At 45.2% G+C, this 19,073-nt stretch overlaps 1 protein-coding gene across 1 annotated transcript; it reads right to left on the bottom strand.

Annotated features, from left to right (window-relative positions):
* Nucleotides 1-17,007: 17,007 nt before the first annotated feature.
* Nucleotides 17,008-18,506, bottom strand: LOC147975461 (uncharacterized). Its single transcript, XM_087520432.1, has 2 exons — nt 17,150-18,506; nt 17,008-17,096 (listed from the first exon to the last, which is right to left on the bottom strand). Exons 1-2 carry the CDS (start codon nt 18,504-18,506, stop codon nt 17,008-17,010), a joined length of 1,446 nt encoding a protein of 481 aa, XP_087376558.1.
* Nucleotides 18,507-19,073: the final 567 nt, after the last annotated feature.

The following is a 19,073-nucleotide window of genomic DNA, read 5'->3' as shown; positions in this document are numbered from 1 at the left end:
GCACCCTTATTCACCTCGAGTCCGAACTATCGGTGCACGTTGCCCCTCTCTTGCCTTTTCACCGACATGTGGGAACCCTGTATCCGGGATCACCCCACCATCTTTTGACACGCATCACGTCACATTTCCTTTTGCACCGGCATCTCATTCGAGTTACTGGAACCGGAAGTTGCCGTGGCACCATTTTCGTAATCGTTCTCGTGGCACCCCTTTCGTTCCCGCCACGATGACAAATGCTTCATGATGCTCTTATCAACATTTTCATAAAGATTGCTTAAAACTTTCATATATCATCCACATCATGTTAACAACATTTAAAATGTTTAAAATTGTTGTTTGCCTTAAATTGCTAAATGCATATGGGGTTTTCTCGGAATTGTTGTTTGGTGTTCCGGCCTCATTTAAACTTGCCTAAATAGATAATTTCTTTATGCTTCTCCTCTTGCCATGTTTAACAACATTTAATATTGTTGGGTACATAAACGAGAGAGAACTAAATAAGCCATGTGGTGTTTCGTCAATATGCAACTCGTTGCATATTGAGCTCCACTTAACTTGTAGTTTTTCTTGTGCACTTTGCCATGCCATGAATCATTAAACCGGACATGCATCATACTTGGTTGTGCATCATGCCATGTTTATGTGATGGTTGTTTACTATGTTGCTTGCTTGTTTCCGGGTTGCTTCCCCCGTTAGCTTCGGTTCCGTTCCGGAGTTGTGAGGATTCGTTTGACTACGTCCGTTTGTCTTCTTCATGGACTCGTTCTTCTTCCTTGCAGGATCTCAGACAAGATGACCATACCCTCGAAATCACTTCTATCTTTGATTGCTAGTTGCTCGCTCTATTGCTATGCTACGATACCTACCACTTGCTATATCATGCCTCACATATTGCCATGAGAAGCCTCTAACCCACCTTTCCTAGCAAACCGTTGTTTGGCTATGTTACCGCTTTGCTCAGCCCCTCATATAGTGTTGGTACTTGCAGGTGAAGTTGAAGTTTGTTCCATGTTGGAACATGGATATTGTTGGGATATCATTATTGTATCTTATTTACTTTAATGCATCTATATACTTGGTAAAGGGTGGAAGGCTCGGCCTTATGCCTGGTGTTTTGTTCCACTCTTGCCGCCCTAGTTTCCGTCATACCGGTGTTATGTTCCTTGATTTTGCGTTCCTTACGCGGTTGGGTTATAATGGGAACCCCTTGACAGTTCGCCTTGAATAAAACTCCTCCAGCAAGGCCCAACCTTGGTTTTACCATTTTCCACCTAAGCCTTTTTCCCTTGGGTTCTGCAGACTCAAGGGTCATCTTTATTTTAAACCCCCGGGCCAGTGCTCCTCTGAGTGTTAGTCCAAACTAGACCACTGTGCAGGGCCGTCCCTTCGTAACTTGGGTTACGTTGGCTCCTGTACGCTTAGCTTATCCGGTGTGCCCTGAGAACAAGATATGTGCAGCTCCTATCGGGATTTGTTGGCACAGTGGGTGGTATTGCAGGTGTTGTTTTACCATTGTCGAAATGTCTTGTAACCGGGATTCCGAGTCTGATCGAGTCTTCCTGGGAGAAGGAATATCCTTCGTTGACCGTGAGAGCTTGTGATGGGCTAAGTTGGGACACCCCTGCAGGGTTTTGAACTTTTGAAAGTCGTGCCCGCGGTTATGGGCAGACGGGAATTTGTTAATATCCGGTTGTAGAAATCCTGACACTTAACTTAATTAAAATGAATCAACCTCGTGTGTAACCGTGATGGTCTCTTTCCGGCGGAGTCCGGGAAGAGAAAACAGTCTCGTGTTATGCTTGAACGTAAGTAGTTTCAGGATCACTTCTTGATCATTATAGCTTCTCGACCGTTGCTTTACTTCTCTTCTCGCTCTTATTTGCGTAAGTTAGCCACCATATATGCTAGTGCTTGCTGCAGCTCCACCTCACTACCCTTTTTCCTACCCAAAAGCTTAAATAGTCTTGATCTCGCGGGTGTGAGATTGCTGAGTCCTTGTGACTCACAGATACTTCCAAATAGTTGCAGGTGCCGATGATACCAGTGCAGGTGACCCAACCTAGCTCAAGTGGGAGCTCGATGAAGAACGTGTTCGTTGTGTTTTATCGTTTCCTTTCGATCAGTAGTGGAGCCCAGTTGGGGCGATCGGGGATCTAGCATTAGGGGTGGTCTTCTTTTTATTTTGGTTCCGTAGTCGGACCTTGATTGTATTCTGGATGATGTATTATATTTATGTATTGTTTGAAGTGGCGATTGTAAGACAATTCTTTATCCCGTTCTTATTCAGTACATGGGATATGTAAAGATTACCCCTCTTGTGACATGCCTACGATGCGGTTATGCCTCTAAGTCGTGCTCCGACACGTGGGAGATATAGCCGCATCGTGGGTGTTACAAGTTGGTAATCAGGGCCTTCCCCGACTTAGGAGCCCCCTGCTTGATCGAATTGCTGATGTTGTTGACTCTAGAACAAAATGTTTTGAGCTTTAGGATTATATATATCAGAGAGTAGGATTGTTTTTACTCCTCTCTCCCTTCGTCGCTCTGGTGAGGCCTCCTGACGCAGAGTTTTGACTCTTCTCTTCTCAAATTTCACTAAAAAAATTTGGATCCCGCAGGTATCTTGGAATCATTCCGATGGTTTTGTGACGAGAACATTGTTCTTGGTGCCTCCTGACATTTAGGGGTTTTGGCAGTGTCTCGGGGAGTTGAGCTCTGAGGTGTTGTCGTCACAATTTTATCGTTGCAGTTCTGGAATACCTGAGTTCGCCGACATCGAAAATCTCTTTTATGTAGTTGTTGGTGAGATAACCTCGACGCCACCCAGTACTGGGGCGGGAGTTCGGGAGTATTGGCATAACTCGTATAACGGATGCTTTTTGAAGGTTGAGGTAAATGATTTCCGAAGGTTTCTTGGTTATGTGTTGAAGGATGGATACAGGTGGATGTAGGATTTGTTAGTTTTGGGTGAGATATTATTCTTGCCCTGTATCCCCAACACTTGATTGCATAACCAGAAAGTTTCGGGAGTTTATATGTGGGAATTCAGGTATCACATAGGATATCCTTACAACAGACACATGATACGATATGGGGTCTATCATATGTTTGTTTCCGGCTTATTCTGCAAGCCAATCCTTTGTTTTGTTTTTTCAGTTGTGGTATTCGAGTTGCTTCAATGTCAAGTGTTCATTCCATACCTTTCCTAAGTGGTGTTCTCACACTTCTATGTGAATACCAATCCTTTGTGACCATCGAGATTGTCTTGTCAATCCTTTTTCAACCGGTGTGTTTCTCTTCAAGTGGATCCGATCATTTCAACATCCGCAAGATCAATTATCAGTTCTTCTCAACGGTGTTCGTTCCATCTGCCCAAGTTGCCTTTGTTTTCCTACCCTCCCACCCTTTTTCTTCAAGGACTCGGATTTCTTAATCAAGTATCCATCTTGTTGATGTGAAGTCTCTCCATTCTTTTCCGTTAATATTCTTATCCGGTGTTCCTCAGGAAGATACTAATGGAGCTTCAAGTTCGTCATTCTCCGTTCTCTTTCTTCTCCGGTGGATTCAAGTCAAGCTTTGTTGACCATATCCTTTTCCTCGTTCCAAATGTTGTCCCATGTCGGTGCACCTCTTAATCATTCACCTCTCGCTATTCATTTGTTCCGGAGTGCTAAAGATATCTCGAAGATTCGTGTTTCCACTCTGCACCCGTTTAAGATATCTCGAGGTTGTTATCTCATTCAAGCCATTTAATTCAACCGGTGCAATCTCTCTTCAAATCAGTTCAATGGTGTTTATCTTGAGTGGGCCCTAACCCACAGGTCTTTTCCCAGGATCTTACCTGACTCTTCTAATTCTTTCCGGAGTTACTCTCAAATTCTTTTTTCAAGTTTGACGTAAGAATGAGTTATCACCAGTCAAATGTCTTTCTCCATGATTTTTCAAATTCTTTTCATCGTCGGTTCAACCTTTCTAATATCCATTCCAGAGTATCTCAAGAACTCATGTTGGTGTTTCGCATCGTCATTCTCAACATTTGAAGACCGAAGAAGAGTGTTTCCTCTAAATCTTGGTCCGTTCTCTCGAAGATTCGTGGTTCTAGTTTGAGGCCATCCTCTCATAATTGTTTTTGATTGTGAGGATTCTTTTCACCCATCCGGAGCATTTCATGAGTTGTTTCCATTGCTTCCCTCCGAAGGCCATCATTTCAAATATTATTCATTCTAGCTTTCAACTCGTTCTCCAAATCTTACCAGTGCATCATTCAAATATTCTCTAATCATCTCGTGATCTCTTCGTTCTCATGTATCTAAATTCCTTCAAGTATCTTCATTCGTTTTCCAATTCTTCCCGGTGAATTGTGCCTATGCTATGTTTATTTTAATTCTTACGGTGGTTCATTCAAGATCTCTCTTCCTTGGTTATCATATCAATTCATTCGTTCTTTCCATTCCTACCGGTGGTTCGTTGAAGACCTTCCCAAGTTGGCGCTATATCTACCTTAATCTTTTCTACGAGAATAAGTAGTTTGCCAAATCCGTTGCTTGTCATCAATTTAAGTGGTGAAGGATACGCATAATTTAATTCTTATTCTTGTTTCATCCAAATGTTAAATCCCTTTCCCGGAGTTCTTTTCAACTTTCCCTTTCGTTTGATCTTCCTTTTTATTACCGGAGTTCTTCACGGAGGCTCTACTTCGTGGTTCATCAAGGATTCTTTTCATCCTTCAATTGTTCTTCAAGATTTCTCTCGAAGCTAAGATCCGCCAAGATTTACTCCAAAATAAACATGGTGTTCAACACATGTCTTGTTTTGAGGAGTTCAAACATTCTTCATCTTGCATTCCGTAGTGCAATTCTTTCATATCTCATCTTTTGAGGTGGTGTTATGTCATTGTTGAGTTTCATAATTCACAAGTTTTCAATAGTGTCATAGCTAAATCCATCATTTTCTCTTCGCTCAAGACATCTTTTCTATCCATCAATCTCTTCATTGGAGTATATTGGGTTATATTTCACCTAAAGCTTTCCCTAAGGATTGTTGCTATTTATGGTGATTATAAATGACCCAAGTTCTTCATTTATCCTCCCGGTGAGGTAAGCTTCTTGTCTTCTTGTTGATATCAATCCAATCATTGTTTCCATGAGTGGCAGGTTGTCACCTCATAATTTTGATATGTCTTCCATAAACCCATATCAAGCTTACTCTTTTGTTGTTGCTTTTCCAACAACTCCGTTCGACCCTTCTCCTAAAGATGCTTTTTCAATCTCATTTGTGGCAGACATTGTCATTTTCTTCTCAATTCTTTCCTTTCCAATGATCCAACTTCTATTCTTTCGTTTCAGAGGCATTGTGATGTTGCTCTTTTCTCTCTTCATCTCGATTTCTGAGGATCGTGTTCGTTTCATGCTTATCCATTTAACCGGAGTGTTGTGTCCTCTGCTCAAGTTCTTTTCGCCTTATCAAGTCTTGCATCTCTTTTCAACTGGAGTGCTGTCTAAAATTGTTCTTCCTTGTTCCTTGTTTATCTCATTTCAACTAGAGTGGTTTCAATTCCTTCTTGTCCTTTGCGCTCGTCATTCTTAGCTTTGCAACCTCCAAGGTTCACTTGGTGTTCCTTGTTCCTCTTTTCCAACAGAGTGTTTTCAATTTTGTTCATCTTCGTTGTATTCTTTCTTTCAATTTGTTCAACCTATCAAGGTTCTTTGGTTTCTCTTGTTTGTCAAAGAAGCAACTTAGTTTTACCTCTTCCCCTTCCTCTTCCGTTTTCCCCGGTGCCATCCTAGATCTCGGGACGAGATACTCTCGTAGTGGTGGAGTGTTGTGACACCCCAAGACCGGAGCTTTAGATGCGTTCCAGGGTTTCTGAGATTCGTTGTGTGTTTTGTTTTTGCTTGTTGCATTCATCATTGCGTCGTGTGCATTGCATCATGCCATCGTGTCATTTTTTTAATTCAACTAAATAAATGGCATGGATCTTTGATCCATTTAAATCGAGGGAATTCACATGGTGAGTTATCTTTATAACATATATCCTCCCAATATTATTATGGAGCTATAATAAATATTCCATTCTTTTGGAATTAACCATAACACACTTGCAAATATTCCCCATGTCTTCTCTGCTTCAAGTTTGCTCCTCAAACTTTGCCCATAATTTCTTTCATCGCTTTCCTGATCTCCACAAAAATTCCGAACATTTTCGGACTCTCCAAAAATGTTTTCCTAATTCAAACTTATTTGAATCACATTCAAATATGTTCGAATGCAATCCTTCCAAGCGGTGCCAAATGCATTTTCTCGGAACGAAGTCATTTTTATGAGTCCGGGAAATTTAACCGCATGCCCAAATTCTTTCTCTAACCCCTCCTTTTCCTTTTTCTCCTCTCTATGCTTTCTGTTAAAGGGAATTGAGAGAGAGAGAGAGAGAGAGCAAAGCCCAGCTGGCTGGCCCATCTACAGCCCAGACCTCCCTGGGCCAGCAGGATCCGTGGTAACCCTAGACACCAGGGAGCCCGACTCCTATCTCTCTCGATCCACTCCCCATCTCCCTCCACTCGCGCCGCCACATGTACATGCATCGCACCAGGGAGCCCTGCTCGATCCCCTTCTCCCCTGTTTCGTCCTCTCTTTCCCCCGCTCCCTCTCATCCTCCTCGCGAAGCCCCACCCGCTCCCATGCCTCTTTCCTCCATGCCTCACCCACCTCCTCACCCGCTCCTCCTTCCCATTGCCGCCGCGCTGGCCATCAACTCCGGCGAGCAGCAGCCTCCGCGCCCGAGCTGCTCTCCTGCTGCTCTTCTCGCTCACCGCCGGACCTCCCCATCGCCCTCGTCGACGACCAGTGCTCCTCTCCTCCACCTCGCGCTGCCAAGCTCCGTCCCGCGACCAAGCCGCCGCCCTGAAGTTTTCCCGCTGCAGGCGCCCTCCTCCAGCGCCTCCGCACCTCTCTGCTACCCCGTTCCCGCGTGCGCCGTGGCGCCCTCCAGCTGCGTCGCGCCCGTCGACCACCGCAGCTCCGGCTGTCTTCGCTAGAGTACCACCAGGAAGCCGGGCCTCTGCTGTGCGCATCCCGCTTCCCTCGTCGCGCCCGCTCCTTCGCTGCTACCCGTTGTCGTCGCCTTCCTGCCGCCACGGCCAGCCCCTCCTTCGCTACCGACCATGGCCTGCCTGTTGTTGTGCCGTGCTGCCGCATGCCTGGGCCCCGTGACCTCAAGCTCCTGCGCCAGCCTCGCCTTCTTGCACCACTTTGTCATGGCCGTTCGACCCCAAGCCATCCTCGCATCGCGGTCTTCATCTGCCAAGGATGCCAAGACCTTTTTGTGGATGCGTTAAGTACCCTGCTGCCCTACGGTGTCACCAAGAACGCATTCTGCAACGACCGGTGTTTTCGAAGGCTGCCAAGTATGTTTTGTCAGACGCCCGAACGACTACCACACCGGAACGTCAAGTACATGGATACGCCGAGTTCCTCTCCGAATGTGTGTACGACTACCGTAGCGCCGAAGACCTTGGATGCCCAAACAAGTGCTGACCGAAACACCTAAGTACCACTACTTCCACGATGATCGTTGTTCGCCAAGTACACCTTCGGATGGCCAAGTTCCATTTCAAAATGTTCTACTACATCCAATGTGGATTTCGCTAAGTACCACACGGAAATGCCAAGTACCCCCTAAGCGCGACGACACCAAGACCATTTCGGGATTCACCAAGTACCGCTACCGATGGCTCGAACATCTACGAAACGTGTACCGCTACCGTCGAAAGAATCGAGACCGACAAGTCCGAAGATGCAAGTACCACTCTGAACCATGTACGACTACCGTCACCGAAGACCCGTGTAACGCAAGCGTCAAGTTCCACCACCGTCGCATGTACCACTACTTTCACTACCGTCGCGAGAACAACTACTTCCCTCGACGTACCCGAACCGCTCCGAGAATACACCCTTGGAAGGTATAACCCCGAGACGACGCCCGTGAACAAATGAATGCATGTTGTATGAGATGCACCCTTGTTCGCCTCGAGTCCAGACTGTCGGTGCATGTTGCCCCTCTTTTGCCTTGTCACCGACATGTGGGAACCCTGTATCCGGGATCACCCCACCATCTTTAGACACGCATCACATCACATTTCCTTTTGCACCACCATCTCATTCGAGTTACTGAAACCGGAACATTGCTGTGGCACCATTTTCGTAATCATTGCCGTGGCACCCCTTTCGTTCCTGCCACGATGACAAATGCTTCATAATGCTCTTATCAGCATTTTCATAAAGATTGCTTAAAACTTGCATATATCATCCGCGTCATGTTAACAACATTTAAAATGTTTAAAATTGTTGTTTGCCTTAAATTGCTAAATGCATATGGGGTTTTCCCGGAATTGTTGTTTGGCGTTGCGGCCTCGTTTAAACTTGCCTAAATAGATAATTTCTTTATGCTTCTCCTCTTGCCATGTTTAACAACATTTAATATTGTTGGGTACATAAACAAGAGAGAACTAAATAAGCCATGTGGTGTTTCATCAAAATGCAACTCGTTGCATATTGAGCTCCACTTAACTTGTAGTTTTGCTTGTGCACTTTGCCATGCCATGAATCATTAAACCGAACATGCATCATACTTGGTTGTGCATCATGCCATGTTTATGTGATGGTTGTTTACTATGTTGCTTGCTTGTTTCCGGGTTGCTTCCCCCATTAGCTTCGGTTCCGTTCCGGAGTTGTGAGGATTCGTTTGACTATGTCTGTTTGTCTTCTTCATGGACTTGTTCTTCTTATTTGCGGGATCTCAGACAAGATGACCATACCCTCGAAATCACTTCTATCTTTGCTTGCTCTGTTGCTATGCTGCGATACCTACCACTTGCTATATCATGCCTCACATATTGCCATGACAAGCCTCTAACCCACCTTTCCTAGCAAACCGTTGTTTGGCTATGTTACCGCTTTGCTCAGCCCCTCTTATAGCATTGTTAGTTTTAGGTGAAGTTGAAGTTTGTTCCATGTTGGAACATGGATATTGTTAGGATATCATTATTATATCTTATTTACTTTAATGCATCTATATACTTGGTAAAGGGTGGAAGGCTCGGCCTTATGCCTGGTGTTTTGTTCCACTATTGCCGCCCTAGTTTCCGTAATACCGGTGTTATGTTCCTTGATTTTGCGTTCCTTACGGGGTTGGGTTATAATGGGAACCCCTTGACAGTTCGCCTTGAATAAAACTCCTCCAGTAAGGCCCAACCTTGGTTTTACCATTTGCCACCTAAGCCTTTTTCCCTTGGGTTCTGTAGACTCAAGGGTCATCTTTATTTTAAACCCCCCGGCCAGAGCTCCTCTGAGGGTTGGTCCAAACTAGAGCACCGTGCAGGGCCGTCCCTTGGCAACTTGGGTTACGTTGGCTCCTGTACGCTTAGCTTATCCGGTGTGCCCTAAGAACGAGATATGTGCAGCTCCTATCAGGATTTGTCGGCAGAGCGGGTGGTCTTGCTGGTCTTGTTTTACCATTGTTGAAATGTCTTGTAACCGGGATTACGAGTCTGATCGGGTCTTCCTGGGAGATGGAATATCCTTCATTAACCGTGAGTGCTTGTGATGGGCTAAGTTGGGACACCCCTGCAGGGTTTTGAACTTTCGAAAGCCGTGCCCACAGTTATGGGCAGATGGGAATTTGTTAATATCCGGTTGTAGAAATCCTGACACTTAACTTAATTAAAATGAATCAACCGCGTGTGTAACCGTGATGATCTCTTTTCGGCGGAGTCCGGGAAGAGAACACGGTTTCGTGTTATGCTTGAACGTAAGTAGTTTCAGGATCACTTCTTGATCATTATAGCTTCTCGACCGTTGCTTTACTTCTCTTCTCGCTCTTATTTGCGTAAGTTAGCCACCATATATGCTAGTGCTTGCTGCAGCTCCACCTCACTACTCTTTTTCCTAGCCAAAAGCTTAAATAGTCTTGATCTCGCGGGTGTGAGATTGCTGAGTCCTCGTGACTCACAGATACTTCCAAACAGTTGCAGGTGCCGATGATACCAGTGCAGGTGACCCAACCTAGCTCAAGTGGGAGCTCGATGAAGAACGTGTTCGTTGTGTTGTATCGTTTCCTTTCGATCAGTAGTGGAGCCAAGTTGGGGCGATCGGGGATCTAGCATTAGGGGTGGTCTTCTTTTTAATTTGGTTCCGTAGTCGGACCTTGATTGTATTCTAGATGATGTATTATATTTATGTATTGTTTGAAGTGGCGATTGTAAGCCAACTCTTTATCCCTTTCTTATTCAGTACATGGGATGCGTAAAGATTACCCCTCTTGCGACATGCCTACTATGCGGTTATGCCTCTAAGTTGTGCTCCCACACGTGGGAGATATAGCCGCATCGTGGGTGTTACACACCTCACTCAACTCTTCAATCGTTCCAGTGCATCATTTCTCATTCAAACAATCCTTTCCAACGGTGTTTCTTTTTCAGTGGGCCCATAACCCATAAGTATTTTCCCAGGATCTTACATGACTCTTTTAATTTTCCTAAAGTTATTCTCAAATTCTTTTCGAATTTTGACGTAAAATGAGTTTTGTCAGTCAGATGCTTTTCCAAGATCGATTTCAAATTACTTTCATTGTCGGCTCGAACTCTTCGTTTTTCATTTTCCCGGAGTATCTCAACTATTTTGGTGGTGTTCCTCGTCGTCATTCTCAACATTTGAAGACTGAAGAAGACTTTCCTCTAAATCTTGCCCCGTTCTCTTGAAGATTCGCAGTGCTAGCTCGATGTTATCCTCTCAAATTGTTTCCAATCGTGTGATTCGTTTCTTACCGATCCGGAATATTTCATGAGTTTTTTTCATTTCGATTATACGGAGGCCTCCATTTCATAATATTTCTTCGTTCCAAGTTTTCAGCTCCGTTCTCCAATTATTCTCAACTGATGCCACTTTGTTCATCTCGATATTCGCACCGGCGCATTGTTCAAGAATTCTTTAGTCAGTTTGTGATATCTTCATTCCTTGCATTTAAATCCCCTTGAACATATTTGTTCTTCTAATTCTTCCCGGCAAGGAATTCTCTTTCTTATTTCATTTTCAAATTCTTACGGTGGTTCATTCAGGATTCCTCCTCCTTTGCTATCGTATCAATTCATTAGTTCTTTCCAATCCTACCAGTGGTTCATGAAGACTTTCTCAACTTTTGCGCTATATTTCCCTTCATTCTCCTTCAACAATAATAAGTAGCATGCAAATCCATTGCTTCTCATAAATTTAATTGATGAAGGATAAGCATAACATAATTCTTATTCTTATTTCATTGTGGTTAAGTAGTTCTTTTCTTCGAAGATTTTTCATGATGAATAATCCCTCGGCTCTAAGTTTTTCATCTTTTCTTTTGTGGAGTTCAAAGTTTTCCTCGGCCATGTCGTCGGAAACTCAATCTAAATCACTACAAGGCTTTAATCTTATTCTTTTAATCCTTAAATTCTATCTCATCATTCTTTTGTTACCGGAGTTCTTCACAGTGGTTCATTGAGGATTTAATTCATTCTTCAAGTGTTCATCAAGATTCTTGTTGGAGGAGCTCAAGTATCTTTTCTTCTTGCATCTCGAAGTGCAACTAATTATTCCTTATCTTTCAAAGATGTTGTTTCGCATCTTTTCCTTCGTCTCAAGCAAACAATATTTTTTGTTTGTGGCCGGTTATCACCTCATAATTTTGAGATGTTTTCCATAAGCCCACAACAAGCTTATTTTTTTCGTTGTTGTATTTTCAACAACTCCATTCAATCCTTCCTTGAAAGGATGCTTCTCAATTCAATTATGGTCAAAGTTGTCTTTTGTTTTCCCCTTGCTTTTCCTTCCAATGACTTACTTTCTATTCTTTCATTCCGGAGGCATGGTGATGTTGCTCTCTTCGACCCATTATCTCGTTTCTCCAAGACCATTTCATGTCCTTGTTTATTCATTTACCAGAGTGTGGTGTCCTCTTTTCAAATCTCTTATCTTGTCTACCTCTCCTCTTCTCTTATACCGGGATGCGACCCCAATTATTTCGTTCTTATTCCTTATCTATCTTGTTCTAACCAGAGTGGTTTCAGAGTCTATTTTGTTCCTTGAGCTTTCGATTCTCGTCATAATCACCGTTCCTCTTTTCTACCCGAATGCTCTCGACTTTGTTCGTCTTCTCTCTTGCGCTCTTGTTGTACCTTATCATCTCCCTCTTCCGTCTCATTCCTAAGATCTCGGGACGAGATCTTCTGTTAGTGGGGAGTGTTGTGATATCCTGAGACCGATGCTCTAGTTGCCTTCCATTTATTTTAGTTGTTGCCGTGTGGTTATTGTGTTTGTTGCATTATCATAATTGTTTTGCATATTTCTTTCCCCTGCCATGATCATGATGAGTGCCATTGTCATATTTTGCTTCTTGCATCATGTTCATTGTTGATTATATTTTGCTATCCTTGTTGTTGCCATGGTCATCTCCCTTGTTATATGTTATATGTTTTCATGTGCCTCTTGTCATTTTATAGCATTGCATCATGATCATCATGTCTTGTTTTGCTTATTTAAGTTTTGTTGTGTGTTCTTGTGTGAACCCCTCTTATTCATATCTCCACCTCAATCATGCAACATACACATAGCAGCAACCATTCGTCAAGTCCATCCATGTTTCTATCCCATCCAAACTTCTCCTTTCTTCTTTATCACACTTATTTTCATGTGACATTTCTTTGTCTAGAAAAATGTTCAACCTTTCCCTATAAATCTTAAATAATTCTAAGACCACCTCCTCCAATTTTTAGGTCTTTTGGGAGTGTTTTGGTTTGTATAAGGATTTACTCAAGTTTGAGTTATTTTCAAACTCGCATAAATTTTGTAGCCTCTAAACATTGCCAAGACATTTTATTCAAATAGTGGATAAATCCAGGAGCACATGGGTATATTTATATCCCTCATATTCCTTTTCAAACTCCCTGGCCTTTTCCTTTTCTGAACCTAGGAATTCAAATTTTCAGAAAATAAAGAAAAGGAAATAGGGCCGCCCAGTAGCGCCCCTTGGGCCTCCCTGTTCAAGCCTAGCCGCCAGGCCTATCCTCTCCCTCCCCACTGGTAATTCTCCACCGTGGCACACCCCTTAGCCCACCTTGTAGCGACTCCCTCCTCACATTTCTTCCTCCTCCATGCACAACCCTCCTCACAGTAAAAAACGCTCGAGCGAGGGGCACATGGCCACCATGGCCGAGGTCTCGGTGTGCCCCTCCTATAAAACCAGGGCCCCGTGCCTTAGGGTTTTCCCTCATCCCCTCTCGCCACTGCCACAATCCCTCTTCTTCCTTTGTTTGTTCTTCTTCTCCAAGAACAAAGAACCCGAGAGAAAACCCCGCGGGCATCAGTCGTCATGCCCGCAGCCGGAGGGCATCAAGCTCGTCTTTGACATGTCCATCTGCTTCCTTGACGTTGACTACGTCCATTCAGACATGTTCCCTGCACTAGGTCGCATCCACTATGCTGTTGTATTCTTCACATGCTTCCTCTTCTTCACGGAGCTGAGCACCTGTAAGCAACTCACTAGATAGGGGAAGGATTTAGGGATTCGAATTCGAATTGGGGAAAAGTTTCGGTAGCTGGCCACCCAACCACCCTCACAGCTATCCGATTACACCGGCCGAAGCTGTCATTCCAATCCTAGCCAACTATTACAGGAAGAGATTGATCTCTATATAAACCAGTTACCGTTAGCTCGATTAACGGGCCAGGCTGTAGTCGTCAAGCCAACGCGGTGGGTTGGTCGCTCGCTTGGGCCGTTGGGCCGGCCCATCTCCTTGATTGAATTCTATCGCGCCATCTTCTGTTGCCGGATCCGCTACGGTCTGCTGATTGGGAATAACTCGTCTCGACTGAACCAGTGGTTCAGTCCTTGTCTTGGTGATGCTGACATCCCCCTATCCTTGTGAACCGGCTTGTCCCCAAGCCGGAGCGCGGGGAAACTCTTGCTTCAACAAATCCAAGTCCTCCCAAGTAGCAGTGGCTGGTGTACCGCAACTCCAGAGAATTAAACCCTGCATCACTGTCTTGCGGCCCGACTGACGAAGGCGACGATCCGGAACCTGAATAGGCACTTGCAGACTAGCTGTAGGAGAGGGTAACTGTGTTTGCACCCAAGTCGTTGGCGGAATGAACTTCTTGAGCTGAGACACATGAAACACTGGGTGGATGCGACTATCAGAAGGCAACTCCAGTCGGTATGCAACCTCTCCAATTTTGTCGAGTATCTTGTAAGGACCAAAGTACTTGAATGAAATCTTGTGGTTGGCTCTTCTGACAACTGATGATTGCACGTATGGTTGCAGTTTGAGGAACACGAGATCGTTGGCAGCAAAAACTCGTTCAGTCCGTTTCTTGTCTGCTTGATGCTTCATTCTCTGCTGACCACGCAACAAATGCTGTTTTACCGATGCGATCATCAACTGTCGGGAGTCCAACCACGATTGGACATCGACGGGAGCAATTGTATCAGAAGAAGATATCCCAAAGAACCATGGAGTCTGCCCATAAATGATTTCAAAAGGCGTTTTGTTCAGTGCAGAATGCCAGTTGGTATTGTACCAGAATTCACAAAGCGACAGCCATTTGCTCCATTTAGTAGGATGGGCACTCCTGAAACACCGCAAGAAACACTCAATTTGCTGATCTACTCTTTCAGTTTGGCCGTCAGTCTCTGGGTGATATGTTGTACTCATGTTCAGCTCTGCTCTAGTTTTGGAAATAAGCAGTTGCCAGAATGTGCTAGTGAAAACAGGGTCTCTGTCACAGATGATAATCCTGGGCATACCATGCAACTTGTACACATTGTCTAGAAAAGCTTCAGCCACTTTCTAAGCATTGAAGGGGTGTGAGAGAGGAACGAAATGGCCAGATTTAGAGAACTTGTCAATCAGCACAAGTATGCAGTTGTACTGGAAGGATGTAGGAAGACCTGAGATAAAATCCATAGACACTATGTCCCAAGCTTTGGAAGGTACTCGCAGAGGAGATAGCAATCCAGGGTACTGAACTCTTTCTGGTTTAGCTTGCTGACACACCAAGCAGGACTGGACTTGAGTTTTGATGAAGGTTTTCATTCCTTGCCACCTGAAGAGGGAGATTATTCTTTTGTATGTGACTGGAAAGCCAGAACGACCCCCAACTGGACTAGCATGAAAAGCTGTAAAAATTTTGAGGTGTAGATCTGCATCAGGCCCAACCCATATACTGTTCTTGTAGCGAAGGAGACCTTGGTGCAGAGAGAACTGTGGTATAGATGCAGGATCTATGGCCAGTTGTTGTAAAATGTCTTGTGTTTTAGGGTCACCATTGTAGCTCTGAACAATTTCCAGCAACCATGTAAGTTGTGCACAAGAAATCTGGAAAAGAACTGTTCCATCAGGAGGTCTCCTGGAAAGTGCATCAGCAGCAGCATTGGTGTTCCCTTGTTTATACTGAATTGTGTAATTTAAGCCTAGTAACTTAGTTAAACATTTTTGTTGCCAAGGGGTATGCAATCTCTGATCCTGCAGGTGTGCCAAACTCTTGTGGTCAGTCTTGATAATGAACTGTTGCATCTGCAAGTATGACCTCCACTGATCTACAGCCAATAGAATAGTCAGGTATTCTTTCTCATAGACTGACAAACCTCTGTTCTTGGGTCCCAAGGCCTTGCTAACAAATGCCAATGGGTGACCCTGTTGCATGAGGACAACTCCAATGCCATATTCATATGCATCAGTCTCCACAGTAAATGGTTTTGAAAAATCTGGCACAACCAATACTGGAGCAGATGTTAGAGCTTGTTTGAGCACCACAAAGGCTTCTTCAGTAACACTGGTCCATACAAATGGCATCCCTTTCTTGAGAAGTTCAGTGAGAGGTTTGGCAATAATCCCATAGTGCTTAATGAATTTCCTATAGTAACCACTGAGTCCAAGAAAACCCCTAACTTCCTTAACATTAGTTGTAGTAGGCCACTGTTGGACAACTGTTACCTTGGCAGGATTTGTAGACACACCCTGACTAGAAATGACATGTCCCAAGTAAGCAATTTCCTGTTGAGCAAATGCACACTTTGACATCTTAACTTTCCATTCCTTCTCTTGCAGAATTGTCAGAACCTGAGCAACATGCTCCAAGTGTTCCTCAAATGTTTTGCTAAAAACTAGTATGTCATCAAAGAAACACAACACACACTTCCTGAGCAGGGGGGATAGATCAAAGTTTATAGTGCTCTGAAATGTTGCTGGAGCTCCAGTTAAGCCCATGGCAACTACCAGCAACTCAAAGTGGCCATGGTGTGTTTGGAATGCAGTCTTGTACTCTTCCCCTGGAGCTAACCTGATCTGGTGAAATCCAGCTTTGAGGTCCATTTTGGTAAACCAACATGCCCCAGCTAGTTCATTCAAAAACTCATCTATAATGGGTACTGGGTAGTTGCTCTTCAGGGTTATAGCATTCAGATGTCTGAAGTTAACAACAAGTCTCCATTCCCCTTCTTCTTTTGTCTTAACCATGAGGATAGGAGAGGAAAAAGGGCTTTTGATGGATCGAATCATTCCCAACGACAAGAGCTCTGCAATTTGCTTCTCTAACTCATCTTTTAACTAGGGAGCAATTCGGTATGGCTTGACAAAAACTGGTCGGGCACCAGGGATCAGAGGAATGTGATGGTCTTGTATTCGTCTACGAGGGAGGCCAGTGGGAGGTTGAAAGACCATAGGAAACTTGTCCAACACTGCTTGCATCTCGGGACAAACTAAAGAAATTGCAGAACACTGAACGAAGAACAATGATATCACTGTATGTGCAAAGTCAGCAGGCAATAGGCCTTGCAAAGTAACTGTTCTGCCAGACTGCTGGACTGACATCCACTTCTGAGTCCAGTCCACTTGCATAGGGCTATGTTGATCCAACCAATCAAGGCCCAAGATGCCATCATAAGTGGACAACTGCAATAGCCAAAAATCAGATGAGAATTCAGCACTACAACAGCTCCATTTGCATTGTTGCAACATCTGAGAACACTGCAATGATGCTCCTCCTGCCACTGTAAAAGAAACTGGAGTAGTATCCTGAATATTCCCCAACACAGGAGCAAAAGAGCTGTTGATGAACGAGTGAGTACTGCCTGAATCCACTAAAAATACCATAGTGTGCCCTTGTAACTGAATTTCCAACTGTAAGGACGGAACATTGGGGTCTTTTCCAACTGCAGCAGCTGACAACCTCATACTGTGAACAGAAACTGTCTCAGACTCTGAACTATCTGTCTGAGTGGACTCCATCGACTGAACATGATCGATTAGTTCTTGAACAAAATGCAACTGCACTGTTGATTTACACACGTGGTCACGGGACCATTTTTCTCCACAAACGAAACATAACCCTTTGGACTTGCGGTAAGCGCGCAATGCAGACCACTTGTCGTCAGTTGTTGTTGGTTTCAGAGTGTCAGACTGTCGCCGATCTTCACTGACACGGGGTTTTGGGGGAAGAGGAAGTGGAAATGGACCTGATCGCACGCCTGCAGGCGAGTTGATATGGGTTACTCCTTCCCCAAGCTCCTCCTGCAACAAGGCCAAGTCATATGCTGAATCAAGATCCTTAGGCTTCTGAAGCGCCACTACAACGCGAACCCCTGGTTTGAGTCCGTCAAGGAAGCGGGTAGTGTAGTGCAAGGTGTTGGGGATTTCTTCATATGCGGACAACTGATCATACAAATCGGTGAATCTATCCACATAATCCGCAACTGTGCTGGTTTGGGCTATACGGAAGAGCTGGCGAAGCAGTGTCTGGTGTTGATTTCGGCCGAAGCGACTCTGTAAACTGCAGCAGAATTCAGACCACGAAATGTTTGGCGACTTGCGCTGGACTGATTCCAACCACTGGGCAGCTGCTCCTTCAAATTGGGACGTCGCCAGCGAAATCCATCGATGCGGCGGAGTATTCCAGAGTTTGAACTGGTCTTCGCATCTGTCCTGCCACAACCTCGGATTCGCACCATTGAATCGAGGGAGATCCGCGCGAACACCAAACGAAAATGCATCAGCAGTATCCGGGTAGCCCACATCACTGATGGAAGGAGAACGAGCACGGAAAGTGGAATCATGCGCACCTCTGACCGGAGGAGGGACATAAGTGTTATGTGCCTTCCCCCAGTGTTCCTGATCGATGCCAAGGAAGTTGGAGGCGGTGCCGCGACCACTCCCAGCCATCCGTGACGACGAGATCTCGATGCGCCCGGTTTGTTCCCGCGGTCGCTCGCCGCGGACTTGCTCGATCTCGAGGGCGAACTCGTCCCGTACGCCGTCCACCCGCGCTGACAGGAGAGCGTCGAGCGCCATCGTGTTCACCTGGATTAGCTTGTCGATAGCTTGGAGAAGGGTGTCGCCGTGCTCCTTGAAGCGCTGGTCCAAGTCAGCGGCGAAATCCACCCGCAACAGGGCGTAGACGCCGCGCCCGTCCTCGGACAGCTTGTCCATCGCCTCCAATCGCCGCCGATCTCGCCACCGCGTCCCGTGGCGATGCTGCGGAAGCTCCAGGACCGCCGAATCTGATAACAACTGTAAGCAACTCACTAGATCGGGGAAGGATTTAGGGAATCGAATTCGAATTGGGGAAAAGTTTCGGTAGCTGGCCACCGAACCACCCTCACAGCTATCCAATTACACCGGCCGAAGCCGTCATTCCAATCCTAGCCAACTATTATAGGAAGAGATCGATCTCTATTTAAACCAGTTACCGTTAGCTCGATTAAAGGGCCAGGCTGTAGTCGTCGAGCCAACGCGGTGGGTTGGTCGCTCGCTTGGGACGCTGGGCCGGCCCATCTCCTTGATTGAATTCTATCGCGCATCTTCTGTTGCCGGATCCGCTACAGTCTGTTGATTGGCAATAACTCGTCTCGACTGAACCAGTGGTTCAGTCCTTGTCTTGGCGATGCTGACAGCACCGCCTTGATCAGCGCATCCTCCCGCCGTCTCCGATCTCCGTCAACCTCGTACGACTCCAGCAGCCCCCCATGGTGAAGCTCCGATCCTCCCCATCTCCCT

This window comes from Triticum urartu, chromosome 4A (assembly GCF_056163025.1).
Source record: "Triticum urartu cultivar PI428250 chromosome 4A, HENAU_Tu73, whole genome shotgun sequence".
Taxonomy (NCBI): domain Eukaryota; kingdom Viridiplantae; phylum Streptophyta; class Magnoliopsida; order Poales; family Poaceae; genus Triticum; species Triticum urartu.
Note: the sequence above shows the minus strand (reverse complement) of the source record. Positions and strands in the feature narration are given on the sequence as shown.